General features: G+C 39.5%; 1 protein-coding gene across 2 annotated transcripts in view; it reads right to left on the bottom strand.

Annotated features, from left to right (window-relative positions):
* Positions 1 to 16,193, bottom strand: part of papss1 (3'-phosphoadenosine 5'-phosphosulfate synthase 1) — a 40,586-nt gene that overhangs the window by 18,456 nt on the left and 5,937 nt on the right. For both annotated transcript variants that reach the window (XM_017720494.1, XM_037538866.1), the window contains exons 4-8: positions 15,822 to 15,960; positions 12,544 to 12,662; positions 11,196 to 11,309; positions 10,405 to 10,516; positions 7,278 to 7,483 (exon numbers count right to left, since the gene is read on the bottom strand). In XM_017720494.1, the coding sequence (XP_017575983.1) occupies positions 7,278 to 7,483; positions 10,405 to 10,516; positions 11,196 to 11,309; positions 12,544 to 12,662; positions 15,822 to 15,960 (690 nt within the window). The remainder of the gene's footprint in view (positions 1 to 7,277; positions 7,484 to 10,404; positions 10,517 to 11,195; positions 11,310 to 12,543; positions 12,663 to 15,821; positions 15,961 to 16,193) is intronic.

Raw genomic sequence — 16,193 nt, 5'->3', positions numbered from 1 at the left:
CATAATGACATGGATGAGTTTGGTGTGGAAGAACTTGATGGACCTGCACAGAGTCCTGACCTCAACCCTACAGAACACCACTGGGATGAATTAGAGAAGAGACTGCGAGCCAGGCATTCTCATCCAACATCAGTGACCTCACAAATGCGCTTCTGGAAAAATGGCCAAAAATTCCCATAAACACACTCCTAAACCTTGTGGAATGCCTTCCCAGAAGAGTTGAAGCTGTTATAGCTGCAAATGGTGGGCCGACATCATAATAAACCCTATGGATTAAGAATGGGATGTCACTCAAGTTCACATGCATGTATAGGCAGATGAGCGAATACTGTGTATATACAGTGTGACAGTGAAGTATCTCAGTGTCTCTGACAACATGGGAGGACTGTCTGCATCAACAGCCTTATCACTGTGAGACTGGTTGGAAAAAACATTAGCGTCACCTCCAATTAAGATAGGGTAGAGATCTAGCTAGCGGATGTACAAGAGTGATTCATGTGGCTGGAGTGCCCACGAAACTAGTCATGAAATCAGATTATAAGCAGTCACTGCAGATGCATTAAACACAATAGAATTTCTGGGTGTAAACACTTATATGTTATAGCAGCACAGTCGTGATCAGATTACTCGAGATGAATGGTTACAACAGGTATAAACAAGGCAGACACATTGTTTAATTAAAAACAAATACCATCTACAATGCTCTACAGTGATCATACAATATATGCAACCATTCCAACAGCCTGCAGCACAGTACATGAGGGATTAGAGGCAATATGGCTTGTTTCATTACACAATAAAATAAATCACTTGTCACACAGACAGGGGGGTAAACAGGAGGAAATAGAAGGAATAACGGTTCAAGTAGTTGATTAATTGAATATCAGATAATACATTTATCAATGTCCAAATAATTGTTAGTTGCTGGCCTAAGCAGGACAGTAAAGAACCAACTGCAACCCCTAAATCATAACAAGACAAGAAGATCAGAATTGTATGTATTTAAGCAAATCACTGAGCCTGTTGCTCCTTTTCCACTCACACAGTGTGGATTCTGAACTTGACAACTCTGCCATGAGACCAGCACAAACCTGGAACACTATTGCTAAACTGAATTATTTACCTAACACCCACTTTTTGTGCTTTAGGCAGTAACTCTTGCACAATTTTTCAATATTTAGTCTAAAAAAAGGACTTGGCTGACATTCTGACATTAGTCTGGTCAGTGTTAACAGGAGGGACTGTAAGGACACCAGTCTTAAAGTACTCTGATAGATTTAAGACCACTGGGACCGAGAGAGCCGTTTCACACCCCCCGCTCAATTTACGACCATGGAAACTCCTAAACAGCACAGGCAGAGGGGTTTAAGGAGTGAGCATGAGTGGGTGAGAGAAAAAGAGAAGAAAGACTAGGAGAGGGGACACTAGTGAGGAAGAGTGAGAGGGGGAAAAAGAAAAAGAATGAAAGAGAGAAATAGAGAAAGAGAAAAAAGGAGTGAGAAACAAATGAAGAGAAAACTGTCCTTGAATAATTTGCGTCCCAAAAGAGAGAAAGAACGAGTGAGACTGAGAAAGAGAGAAGAGACAGAGAGAAAGAGAGTAAATGGGTAAGAGACAAAGAGAAGAGACACACAAAGTGAGAGAAAGAGAGAGAGAGAGCGCTAAAGACTTTAGCAGGCACTGAAAGCTGTGAGGGAGAGAAAGAGACAGAGAGAGGAGAGACAAAGAGAGACAGAGAGTGAGGGATAAAGTGAGAATGAGAGAGGATATGAGTGAGTAACAAGGAAAAGTAAGAGGTGATTCTAGGTAAGCTGGAGAAATGTTGGTATGTGCAGCGTAGTGAGGGAATCTGTCTTTCTTTGGCCTGAATACCGTAGCAGTAGCAGCATTTGGGTAATTAATGATCAGAGCGGAGCTCAAAATGGAAAAGAAAGCTGCTCAGATCCTGCACTGCCTGCTTGCTGCAGTGCACCTGTAGAGGAAAAACTACATCCATCATGCAAAACTGAATAATAAGGAAAAACAAGAGAAAGAAAGAAACGCCAGAGTAATTGAGATATTACTGTGTTTGCTAAAGCAGCTGAGCCCCCCCCACCCCCCCCACCCCCTCTGTCACCAAAGGCAGTTATTTTACGAGAAACTGCGCGTGGCGAGTCCATAATCACCCATGTGCCTTCCCGCCTCTTACATATAAGTGCTCTGCTCGGGTAAATATTCAGCACGGCCCCATTTCCACTGTGGAGAAATAACACATACGGACAGTGGGAATAAACAGGAAAAAGTGGATTTACTGCATACAATTGAACCCAGGTTATCCAGCCCTTGCCCTGCTGACTGACACACATCAGCCCAGGAATTCCAGACAGACACACATACATGCACTACTCACAGTGCCCACTTCATCAGTGATAACCATATCAAGCTGTGCACAGTCATGCACATATTCGGTTGAGCAATATCAAATATGTCAATGCTAAGGCCAATATCAGGGCACATTTCTTGGCTGCCACACAGAAACACAGCAGTAGAGCTCAAAATATTTATCTGAACATGACAGGACCAAGAGTTTTTGAAGGATCTGAGCTGGATTGGACATAATTTCTTAAATATTTTACTTGGGTCAGAGAAACGTGATCCGGACTGGCCTACAACACTCCTAATTCGCCGTTACATTACCATATTCCAAAGTCTCGACCCTGATTTTTTGCTACTGCTCCTTTAAGACTGATGTATATGTAAATGACCTCTGTTCTGACTGGCTGCCATGCATTCTGCCACACTCAAAACAGCAGTCTAGGCTGAAATGTACAAAAAAAACTGCAACGTTTGTACTGGACATGATGTGTACTTGATGATGAGAGGATTCTTTAAAAGCTGCAGTGGTTTATTTCCTTTCTACCAGCCAAAAACACATAGAAAGTTTCATTTTAATTTTCCCACATCTTCCCACATGTATAACTGCTAATTCACCCTTTAAACCTGAAGATTGGCGCACAGATTGTTGGTCTGTACACAGCATTGCAGACAACAATCTCGTCCAGATAGAAGCAAAATGGCAAAGAGAGATTTAAGACAAAACATCACAATTTGAAGACAAACAGACTGCATTTTAAGCACTCAGCTGGTAGCTGGTAGCTACGTTTAATCTGCAACGGGAAACTGTCAAATGCTAAAAAAGTCACGAAGCTGAAGTCAGATTCTCCGGTACCAGCTTGTTGAAATTCTCCCGCTCCACCTTTAAATGGTGCAACAGTTACATTCTGGTGCCTCACGAACAACTCGAGTTGGAAAGAGAAAATTCGAACAAGATGCTGATGAATGAGAAGCTGACTTCAGCCTCGTAAAAAGGTGGAATGTTGAGAGCCATTTTACAAGAAAATATTCTACATTTGATGAAAAGTTTCCTGCTGGAGATGTGAGAAAAGCAGCTACAGCTGAGCCAAAGAGCAAAGTAAGTGTTTGGCTCTTCTTAACATATAGCTTGCCAACCCCTGGCTTACACAAAGTTCATCCAGATTAAACATTTTTGGTCAAATGAAAATTTTGGTCAAAAGCAGCACTTGATCAATTAATCTGGCATAAACCTAATTTTGAATGGCGGATAATTAGGCTATTAATATTTTAGATTTTATCTAGTGATGATCTGATGAGTGCTGTCACTACATAGCAACATAGGTGTGATGTGGGTTGGGTCGTGTTCGGGCATCATGTTATTGGGTTGCATTCAGATCAGAATTGCAAGCAGTGTCATGATACATGGATAAAATGAAAGATTAGAAAACAAATGTCGAATTTTTAACTCAACCTCGTACTGACTTATCTAAATCAGTGGTTCTCAACCCTGGTCTTGAACATTTCAGGGTTTTCCTGTTATGGTACACCAACTCAGCTCAGGAGGGGATTGTTAATGAGCCGATTAGCTGAATCAGGTGAGTTAGAGCTGGAAAACACCAGAGTATGTGGGGCAGTGGGACTCTTTGGAGCCACAGATCTAAATGATATTAACACACAATCATTATCACTAAAGCAGGAACAGAGGGAGTTACGCCAGACGTCTAAAAGATTCTCTGACAGCAGATTAAGAGCCAGGGAACACAGTGAGATAGGACTGCCAGATTCTTTTTGCCTAAATCATCTCCAACCTGAATGTGTGTGCTTTATGCAAAGAACATCCCACTCCAGCAAAGGCACATGATGCCAAAGCAAAAAACAGGGTTTAACTATTACCATATTTTCAATAAGCGCAATTTTTACAATTGTCATTGGTCAGGGCGGATGGCCTCACTGCGGTTAGAGGCAGACGGGCTGGACCCTTCCAGAGTCCGCGAGATTTCCTCCACTGGCGCCCATTTAAAAGGGGACTGGAGTGGCCCGGCCGGTTTGTGAACCATTAAAGTCTACCTGAGCCTCTCGTCCATTCTCACAGATGGAAACAATTGTTCAGTATTTACTCTGATATATTTGGACGAGGAAGGTGAGAGGGGGATGGGGGGAGGGGTCTGACAGAACACTGTGTAAATAGAATGCTGAGCAAGAAATCCAAGCAAAACATACAAGTGAAATGGAGGAGGTGGTGGATAAAAGGATTACAAGAGAAAGTGAGAGAGACAAAGAGAGCCAACAGCGAGGTCATGATGGATGGGTCTTTTATCAGAAGGAAAAGATTGTGCCATAGCCACATAGCATGAAGCTCTTTACAGCAGCTCTCATCGTCACTGACTATGGAAAATAATGAAAATATGGCAGATCAGCCTGGACAAGTTTGGTGCTGCATCTTAAAGCCTAAATATTGCCTGTCCCTTTGTCCATATAGCTCTATCACATTGATATCGATCTGCATGAGAAATCATGTGACTACACAACAAGAGAACACTGCCTGCTTTCCTGCTCTGTTGCGTGATGAGAAATGGACACAGATACCCGAGAAAAGTACAGAGAGCTCTGGGTTTGGGTTTGTAACAGCACTATGGTAGTGAACACAGGTGGACAGTAACTAAGTAAATGTAATTCGTTACTGTACTTAAGAAGTTTTTTCATGTACCTGTACTTTACTGAAGTGTTTCCATTTTGGGCGACTTTTTCCTTTCACTCCACTACATTTCAAACTCAAATATCTGACTTTTCACTCCACTACATTTTGAGAAATCTGTCGTTCCTTTTGCTCTTTGTGTACATAAAAACATAACATGTCAAAACAAAAGAAGCGCAAAGCAAGAACACCAATCAGGGCACAGCGGTCACTTTGTTCTGAGCTTGTTTTGACCTGTTGGTCATGACCCAGAGCAGCACACGGTTCAACGTCAGTGCAGCAGTGTAAAAATTTGGGAGCACATGCATCACCTAAATGATGAACTAACCTAACTTTGTGTAAATAGACCACAATATAGAAACATGTACACACATGCAGTCGTGACTGGCACGTTTCTTTTTTTCTGAATTCATACAAACACTTTCATTTTATAGTAAATTAGTTTCAGTTAGTTTATGTTTATGAACAGAGACCAAGATCAATACAGTAAAGGAAAACTTATTTGTGATCCTGAGTTTAAAGCCAGTTTTTATTCAACTTGTAACTAATTTAAAAATAAATCTTAAACTGTAATTATGCTTGTTTGTAAAAGTGATTTCAGAGCCACTCGGTTCTCCCTGATGGAAACTCTTTGCCTTCTGTGTTTTGTGCTTATGATCATTTTAATAGACGTCAGCATCACTAATTAATGACATTCTATTAAAAGTCTGGTTTACCAAGAGAGACGCTGGAGGATTTTCACCTAAACTGAATTCGAGAAGTGAGTCTTGTTATAAAAATGATAACAGGACATCAGAGCCATAATTAATCTTTTAGTACTTTTACTTTCGATACTTAAGTACATTTGAAGGTAAATACTTTTGCACTTTTACTCAAGTTGAGGTCTAGAGTAAGGACTTCTACTATTACTGGAGTAATATTTTACCTTGGGTATCTCTACTTTAACTCAAGTCCATGATTTGTGTACTTCGTTCCCCTCTGGTATTGAACAACAGTTGTTTAAAAATAAATAAATAAAATAATAACATTTTCTCAATATGTACATCTGATATGATTTTCAGACTAATCATCAAGCTCTTCTGCAGCTAACACACACAGCACAGAGCAACCTTTTCATGAATGAGACCAAAGTAACGCACAAGCAGGCAGCTGATCAGATAAGCTCTGTGCTGACGCAGCCCTGACTGCAGGAATATTCATGAACTGGTGACAGCTGGATGTGAATGCATCGTTTCTGTCCCTCACTGGACACCAGCTTTTCAAAAAGTGTTCATGCAGGTCACTATTCAGAGCTGACATAAGCATCAGCCACAGAATTATTGCAATAAACAACGGCACAATGATCCAAATTAATTTACAAAGCACCTCATGTCAGCATCAAAGAGCCTCACCCTGTAACTCTCTCTAATTACGGTAGTATAATTGCTATATAATTACCAACTGGGCTTCTAATGTTACTTAATAAAACATAATGGTTATGTTTCGCACAGAACAGGCAGCATGTGGCACAGTCAACATCCAGTGGCTTGCAGTGTTTGTCTGGTTGGAAAGAACATAAATCTTTGTTACGATCTTTCCTAGTAGTGTTTGAATCATACATGTGTGTTATTAATTAGTTGGTTATGTTCTGTCTTGTTAAGACTATTAAGTGCAGTATGTTCTATTTTTAACTATGACATATTAGAATTGTTGTATGAAGGGACTGGTTAAATAAAGGCAAAAACTATTTAAAAAGTCAACAGAAAATTTATAAATATACACACACACACACACACACACACACACACACACACACACACACACACATATATATATATATATATATATATATATATGTCACGGCACATGACAGAGAAGGAAAGAATGATAATTTTAGGTCAATATTAGCCCTTAGTTACTACTGCAAGATGGTAATATAAATCATCAACCCAACGCTAAAGCGAAGGGCACTGAAGCTGTCAGATTTTAAGAAACAAATCAGAAACAAATGTATACCATTATGAACTGACATCAGAGGCTATCTAGACAGGTTGTGTCACAAGTAATTCCTACTTTGTAAAAGATGGCTAAAACTGAGGATAGTTCAATATGAATATCCCTTACCTCTGTTTTTCTGCTGGACAGGCTTAATTTATCTGGCTAACTGACAATTCAAGCTTTGTGAAATAATCCTCGCACATAGGCATGACAGGTACATGTGAGGTGATCTAGTGATGCTACTGTAAATCTGGGACTCCACGACTCTGACCTTGATGTAGGGGTGGTCCTTGCAGGTGGTGCCCCATTGCCGCGCACAGCGCTCCTCCTTGCGGTGCTCATAGAACTCTGGGTTGCGCAGGATGGCCACCCGCCGACCACCATAGACCAGCGCCACCGCTGTGCAGCCGTCTAGACGTTCCTTGTCTGTGCCCGAGACAGGGAGGACCACCGGCACCGACATGTTAATAACCCCTCCTATGGGGAGAGGGCATAGGTCAAACACACGTCACATACATCAGCAGCTCACAGTGGGCTTCAGTGCTGTGAAAAAGAAAAAACCCAAGAGGCAAAGGCAGGTATAGTTAAGGATATATGGGGAGACAAGGTGGGGAGGAGGGACAGAACCTTATAGCTTTATTTGAGGGTTGAATGTGAGGCTGTGTGAGACTTTGTGAAGTGTTGAAATGCTAACATTGGTGTCTGGCAGAGTCATTGGCTCCTACACATTGACTGAACCAACGTGAGCTGCGAACTTTTAAACAGCCTTTTTTGAATCCTTTCAGTGCTTCACAAAGTAGCTGAAGCAGCTGGTTCCCATAAGACAAAGGCCTCTGAGCATCCAAGCACTGGCTGTGCGCAATCTTTTCCAAGAGCTCGGTCAGGAGCAGGCTAACATCATAAATATCTAGCAAAGACCTCTCAATCAGAGGAAGCTAGATGTCTATCTGGGCCCCAAAGCCATGGTCAATACTTGATGATATTATCGTGGGCAAAGAGCCTCTTTCCCCCACCACCAACACATTATCTGAGCATTTTCAGCGTATCTTTCAGTGTGCACAGAAAAAAGTCATAAACATGGACCGCAGACCGCTCCTTAACCTGGTGGACTGAGGATTCTCTTAATTGTGGCACCTTTCTCCAGCAACCCATTTCAGCATGGTAGGTTGTGCGGTAACACAAGCCAGAGGGGAAAAAATGCTCTCTGGTAAGCTGGTATGGTTTGATAGTTCTTGCTGCAAGTTTAATAAATCACGTTAACGGCCCATAAATCGCTTCTTTTGTCGATTAAAATAATAAAACGGCTAAAGCTTAATTATGTGAAATTTCCTAAAGGCTACTGTTAGTGTAGCAATGAGCAACCTACACATCTTTCTCTTCTTCTGCACAGCATAAGAAAACGTGTTAAGAGAAAACAGATGGCGGGACAAATATCAATACTTTTCCAAATCTTAAAAGCCATGGACAGCATGTTTTCTGACATTTAAATCCTACTTGACTGACAAAAAAATTTACAATACTATAGTCACTCAGCTCATACCTAAATGGTTCGTATTCATATACATGAATGCATATCCATCACCTTCACAAGATCTAAGCAACTTGTAATTTAAAAAAAAAAAAAAAAAAAAAAAAAAAGAACAATGTGTGTTTGTAGTATTCAAAGGATTCTTGGGAGACCACTATAATCGCTACTTTTATTATTTTTTTTTATATTATATAATTTGTAAAGGTATTATGCTAAGTGTTACATAACTTAAACTGTTTTATAAATTATTAATGAATACCTTCAGTCTGCCTGAATGCGAGTAAAATAGAAAACTATTACCTAAACCAGAATTTTACTTATTTTATTTTAATTTTATTTTCATTATATTTTATTTAAAAAAAATTTTAAAGTTAATAATGCAAAAAAAATGTAATAATGCAAACTGCAGACGCACAACACTGTTCAAAACAGAGACTGTCTTGTTTCTTAATAATAAGAAGTCTAGGAAAAAGATTGCAAATACAATACAAAATTAAAATATAAAGTGCAAAAAAATATACGATGTGGAAAGAGATGAAGTGTTTAATACCTGCCACACCGGCCATCCAAAGAGAAAATCCCACAAGCCAGGCTGAGCATCAGTTGTGCAAACTAATACCCTCAATGACTAGAGCCGTCATGCAAAAGAAGGGATATGCAACAAAATACTGAATAAAATACTAAACACTAAGCTACATAAAGGAAAGAGTCAAAAGAGACGTTTATCCCATTAATGTTTGAATACTTTTACTGGCTTTATTTAAGTTTTACATTAACAATGAGTTTCATTTAGTAAACCTGGGTGTTACTGCTGCATATAATTTTCTGATGGATAAGGACGAAAAAATAAATTCATTGTGGAAAGTCAAAAACAAACAACATATTAATTGTATTCCCCAGATCACTTCTGAGCACTGTACGTATGTGTGTGCATGCTGGAATGCTTGGCTACACAACACACAGCGGAAGGGTCAATGTTATGGAGCAATAAAACTAAATTGACTCTTTTTTGGAAACTCAAACTCGATGTGGGAAATTGTTGTAATTACACAGTTCCATAAACGAGAGGAGCAGATTACTTCCTAAAAAGCCCCTCAGCGTATTTGCCTGTTCCCTTAATCAAAAAGGCATACGCTCTTCTCTTTTATTTCAGCCGAGTGACTCTCTCTAATACTGTGAAAGCCCCAGGTGTATAAGATCAGCCTGATTCAGGGTTGAGGGAGCAGAACCTGAAACTCGTGTTTTTTAGTATTAATTCACTTTTATATTTCATTTAATTCAATTTGCTTAGAGGAACACTATTCCCTGAGCTTTGACCACAACTACAAGAAAACCAGTGAATGAAGGAGGCTCACTGACTGTACATGTCTTATCGACGGCGCCCTCTAGTGCTGCACTATGGTCATTTTGGTCAAAATCATCATCTTGTTCATTCAGGAATGTATGCACAGCTGTTAACTCATATGCACACAATGCCTCCCTCTGACAGTACTGGGGATTAGAGGTTAGTTCCTGTGTCCTTTGTTGGGTGAAAAAAAAATTGCCACATCTGATCCTGTAATCCTGTAAAAAAACCTAGTCTGAAATAGCACACACTTATACTGTTACATACATGTTTCTTCTTATGGGGTAGTAGAATGACTGAGTATTTTGAGCATGACACGGCATTTGACACGTCTTCTAGATGTTGTTTAGCAAAGTACTTTAATAAAAAAAATCTATTTTAAAGCACAGAGGCTTTTAAAGAAGAATTATTAGATCAGTATCGGTATCGGAAAAGAAAAAGCAATATCATGCCATGGCCTTTGGGCTAAAGAAGGGCTACTGTATTTTAGGCCCTGAAAACAGAAAGTTAAATTTAAAGGCTTACCATCAAGCAAGCAGTCAAAATGCAGACACTGCAGGTATTCTCTCTCCCTCATGAAGCCATTAAGTGGAGTGGCCCAGCCCTCAGCCAGCACCTGAACCCACTGCATGTCCACCTAAAAACAGAAAAATAAAACCATAACACTGTTTATTGGATGTGAAGCCCAGTATTTTTAACTACGCTGATTTAAAAAAAAAATTAATTTCCATTAATGGGCATTTCCCATTGCTAGACAGAGAATGCCCTATAGATCAAACACTAAATTCAAACACAATCAAAAAGATTCAGAACATCTAAAAAGTTCAGCTGGCATCAGAAACCCACATGCCCAACAGCAAACTAATCCAAACATAACTTTGTTTAAATTTGTCTGTTACCCATGGCCCACAATTGCAAACATCACATCCAACTTGATTTAAGCTGTAATCAATAGAGCAGATACTGGCACTGTTTTAGCTCCAGTCTGCAAAAGGATCACATCTGCTGTTACACAAAGTCTAAACGGCGCTCTTTGCGGTCCAGCACAAATAGCTTTGAGCCTAGCACTGACAACTGATCAAAGTGACAAGTACAACACTCTGCTTACTGTTAACAGTCATAGAAACTACTTTAAAACTAAGATTTTTTTTTTTGAAAAATGAGTGCACACCTCACAGAATATCACTTTCAATCAATTCTGATATTTCAAAATTTATGCAGCTGAATCTCCACCATCAGAAAAACGCATCTTCATCAATCAAGTTGCACAGACGCTGTAGAGCTCAAATCTTTTGCAAATAATGTAGAGGTTTTACCTTTCCAATCTCGATAGCAGGCAGAGTCTCTGCGTCTGCCTTAGCCAAGTCCAGCTTGTTCTCAGGCACATAGAGCTCTTTCACCTCATAAGAAGCATCTACAGGCACAATGTCCTGAAAATATAAAGAGGCGAGTTATTTAAGAGCAGAAGCAAGTTGTTGTATATTTTCACAACTTGTTCAAAATAATGAGACAGATCGTAAAATACAGAACCTACAATACCAGCAAAAACTGTGTTGTAGACTTTCAGTTTACATGTAAAGGTAAATATCTCTCCCTAGTGGTCAAAGTGAAACCTTTTATTCTGCATGTGTTTCTCAAGAAAATGTACGTTACTATGAAAGGTGAAGAACAGCTCATTGTAATTTTGGGCAAAACAAGGTGCTGCTTTGTGTGTTTCATCATTTTGTGTGTTTTCATCATATAAAAGCAACAGCAGTTATATTATTTCCACTGACTTTCTGCACAAATTGCAAGTGATAAAATGAAAATCACTAGCAGCTCGTTTTCATCAAAGTGACTTTCATTTCCAGCTATAAATAAATAAATAAATAAATACTAATACTGATAAAGTTTTGGTTTATCAATAACATTTACATCTCTAATGTTTATGTATGTTGCCTAACTTCTTCGTAACCTACAGATAAGGAAATTTACAAAAAAAATTTTTTTTTTTTTTTATCCCAAGCCCCCCTCCCCCCACAACTAGTCTGAACCATCACACAAGAGGTCATGTAGTAGCATTACTTTAAAAAAACAAACAAACAAACAAAAAAAACTTTCATCTCTACCTCTCCATCATGCTGCTCTGTTTTCGTGTGGGGGGAAATCTGTCACATGCCACTAAATATATGAGCAAATGCACTTTTTTGCTTGTTTTGTTGTGTTGTTTGTTTGCCAAAAGTTTCTAATAAAAGTTACTGCAAAACTTCAGAAAAAAAGTTCTTAACAATCATCAATATTGGCATTTCAGAAACAATCCTCTGGATGGAAATGTAGCTCAAGACATCAAAACAACAACGCCTATAAAAACTCACTGACTGGTTAACAAGCCAGTTTCTTCTACACGCACTTGTGCAATAATACTGTAACAACTGAAATACAAACACATTGATTAAATAATGCAACAGTCAGCACTAAAGAGAGGAGTTTTGCTTTTTTTCCTCTTCAAATCAGACCTCATGGATCCTCAGAGGCTTCACATTTTTGCTCTATCCCTAGGTGTTGCGATTTAGTTTGAAGCAAAAGGCCATCTTGAGCTTTCTGAGAGCTGGACTGAGCACAGCGCTCCTGTAGAGTATTGACCCAATGCTATAATGCAAGAAATGTAAGGCCAAGTGAGCTCACTCTCTCCTGCAGAAGATCGAGAAGCTGCTGAATGCTCTCATTCACACTGCAGGAGTCCGTCTTCAGCACCAGCTCCGGAGCCTCGGGTTTCTCATATTCTGAGTCGATCCCTGTAAACCCTGCCAGCAACAGCACACAAATGTGTTAGTTTAGGCACCACTTGACAAATTAAGCAAAAATGTCCATTACTGGGGAGTTAAGTACTGATGGATGGATGTTAGAGAAATAAGCAAAACATGTCTAGAGAGGATTAGAATGCAATCTGAATCGAAGGAATTCTAGAGCAGCTAAAACCACAGTGGAGGGTTGTGGAAAGTGTTTCTAAACACAAGGTGACAACCTTACTGTTTCATTTAATAAAGTGGTGGTGGACCCAAGGTTTGATAAATCAACAGTTATGAAAAGCTATTAGCACCAGAATTTTATTTATGACCCCTTGAAGCAGTGGTCAATAAACCCTCTTCCTAAAGATCTACTTTCCTCCCGTTCCAACCTGTCTCTAACATGCTTGTCCCCTCACAACCTTACACTAATGCATCACATCCAGCCAATCAAGTTCTTATGAGGATAAACTGGAGCAGGTGTGGCAGACTAAGGTTGGAACCAGAGACAGCAGGAAGACAGATCTCAAGGACCAGGGCTGCTTCAGCGGCAGATCCAGACTTACATTCCTTACATTCATAGTGTTCCCAAACACTTCACAGTACTGTTACTGGATAATAAGCCCCAAGATTAGTAAATGAATATTATGGCTAGAGTCGAAGAGGTTAACTTATGGCTTATCTGAGCCAGTCTAAACAAGTTTTCTCAAGATCAAATTTAAAAAGGATTAAAAGACCATTTAAGGCCAGCTGGCATTAAAGCACCTTTCAAGTCTAAGGAACATATGGCACTGACAAGCACTGTCGCAGATGAAATACAAATAAGGCTTTTAGTGCGCTCAGCAGGTTCAATGTGCAGAAACACCAGAAATCGCATTTCCTCCCTGGTTTCATTTCCTTTTCGCAGACTTCTTATCTCACTTCACTTACAGCATTTTCTCACTTTTCATCCTCGCTTATTTTTTTTTTTATATACAGTCTGATGTACATAAATTGAATCTGCTCTACATGGCTGTTCTGTATTGTATCTCATTTAAAAAGTAGCCTAGGCTGAATTACAGGCATTGAATTATATGTTTTAAAGGTTTAACCATGTTTGCAAAATACATCATATTTTGTTGCTTCAAAAATATGGGGCCAATGTGGTTTTCACCGAAATGGACCCTTTTCACCCACAACAACATTTTAAAATTAAACCAGTTTTGCTGGGAAACAAAACGAGAACCTGATGACTCACTGCAAAGTCAAGTTTTAGAGAAACTCGGGTGAAACATAACTATAGTACCAAATTTATCATTAGTATTATTATTATTAATAGTGGTTGTAGTAGTAGTTTATTTTTATTTTCACATAACAAATAATCATTTGAATATAGCAAGTGATTTAAAAAAATATGGTACATGCTTATAACTACGTCTAGTATCATCCTTCATCAGTTATTATGCTTTATTTTTGATAAACATGTTTCTGCTCAAAGATCAAAAATAGATACAGTGGGGCAAAAAAGTATTTAGTCAGCCACTGATTGTGCAAGTTCTCCTACTTAGAAAGATGAGAGAGGTCTGTAATTTTCATCATAGGTACACTTCAACTATGAGAGACAAAATTAGAAAAATAAATCCAGGAAATCACATTGTAGGATTTTTAAAGAATTTATTTGTAAATTATGGTGGAAAATAAGTATTTTGTCAATAACAAAAGTTCAACTCAATACTCTGTAACATAACCTTTGTTGGCAATGACAGAGGTCAAACGTTTCCTGTAAGTCTTGCCCAGGTTTGCACACACTGTAGCTCGTATTTTGGCTCATTCCTCCTGCAGATCTCCTCTAGAGCAGTGATGTTTTGGGGCTGTCGCTGGGCAACACGGACTTTCAACTCCCTCCACAAATTTTCTATGGGGTTGAGGTCTGGAGACTGGCTAGGCCACTCCAGGACCTTGAAATGCTTTTTACAGAGCCACTCCTTCATTGCCCGAGCGGTGTGTTTGGGATCATGGTCATGCTGGAAGACCCAGCCACGTTCCATCTTCAATGCTCTCACTGATGGAAGGAGGTTTTGACTTAAAATCTCACAAAAACACAGATCAGTCGTCCTGTCAGACAGCTCCAAAGCATGATGTTTCCTCCCCCATTCTTAACAGTAGGTATGGATGCAACTCAGCATTCTTCTTCCTCCAAACACGACGAGTTGAGTTTTTACCAAAAAGTTCTATTTTGATTTCATCTGACCACATGATATTCTCCCAATCCTCTTCTGGATCATTCATATGCTCTCTGGCAAACCTCAGATGGGCCTGGACATGTACTGACTTAAGCAGGGGGACACGCCTGGCACTGCAGGATTTGAGTCCCTCTTGGCGTAGTGTGTTACTGAGGGTAGCCTTTGTTACTTTGGTCCCAGCTCTCTTGCAGGTCATTCATCAGGTCCCTCTGTGTAGTTCTGGGATTTTTGTTCACCGTTCTCATGATAATTTTGACCCCATGGGATGGTAATCTTGAGATCAATACAATTGCTCCCACAGTTGATTTATTCACACCAACCTGCTTGCCTATTGTAGATTCACTCTTCCCAGCCTGGTGCAGGTCTACAATTTTCTTCCTGGTGTCCTTCGACAGCTCTTTGGTCTTGGCCATGGTTAAGTTTGGAGTCTGACTGTTTGAGGCTGTGGACAGGTGTCTTTTATACAGATAACGAGGTCAAACAGGTGTCATTAATAGAGGTAATGAGTGGAGGACAGAAGATCCTCTTAAAGAGGAAGTTACAGGTCTGTGAGAGCCAGAACTCTTGCTTGTTTGTGGGTGACCAAATAATTATTTTCCACCATAATTTACAAATAAATTCTTTAAAAATCCTACAATGTGATTTCCTGGATTTATTTTTCTAATTTTGTTTCTCATAGTTGAAGTGTACCTATGATGAAAATTACAGACCTCTTTCATCTTTCTAAGTAGGAGAACTTGCACAATCAGTAGCTGACTAAATACTTTTTGCCCCACTGTATATCTAGGTTATATAATCTCAATTTCATTAGTCACTTAATGAATGTTATATTTATAAAATTTATTGCCAAGTTATAACAAAACTGACTCCTATAAGAAAGTACCAGCAGCATCTAAGGTTTTTAATGTATAGTTGTATGCAAAGCACTATACAAAACAGATCTTCTGTGTCTCACCCCTGATCTCTCCAGCTCTGGCTCTTTTGTAAAGGCCCTTCACGTCTCTCTGCTCGCACACATCCAGCGGGGCATCCACAAACACTTCAAAGAAGGGGAGGCCCGCTGCCTCATGGATCTTCCTGGCGTTCAGACGGTCCTACGCAGGAGAATAAGCATGGGAGAATATAATGAGAGCTCAACATGAACAACACAATCAGGCAAAACATGTAATCATAACTCAGTTTCCCAACAGATTCATACTATTAAGATAATTAGTACAGTGGAAGAGCAATGCTTGCTGTACCATATAATGAGGCTGTTTGTGCTATGAAACCTTTGGGAAATCAGGCTCAGCTCTGAATAGTACAAAGCAGTCCCGCTGCTTCACTT

This window comes from Pygocentrus nattereri, chromosome 5 (assembly GCF_015220715.1).
Source record: "Pygocentrus nattereri isolate fPygNat1 chromosome 5, fPygNat1.pri, whole genome shotgun sequence".
NCBI lineage: Eukaryota > Metazoa > Chordata > Actinopteri > Characiformes > Serrasalmidae > Pygocentrus > Pygocentrus nattereri.
This window is presented reverse-complemented; position numbering and strand designations above follow the sequence as displayed.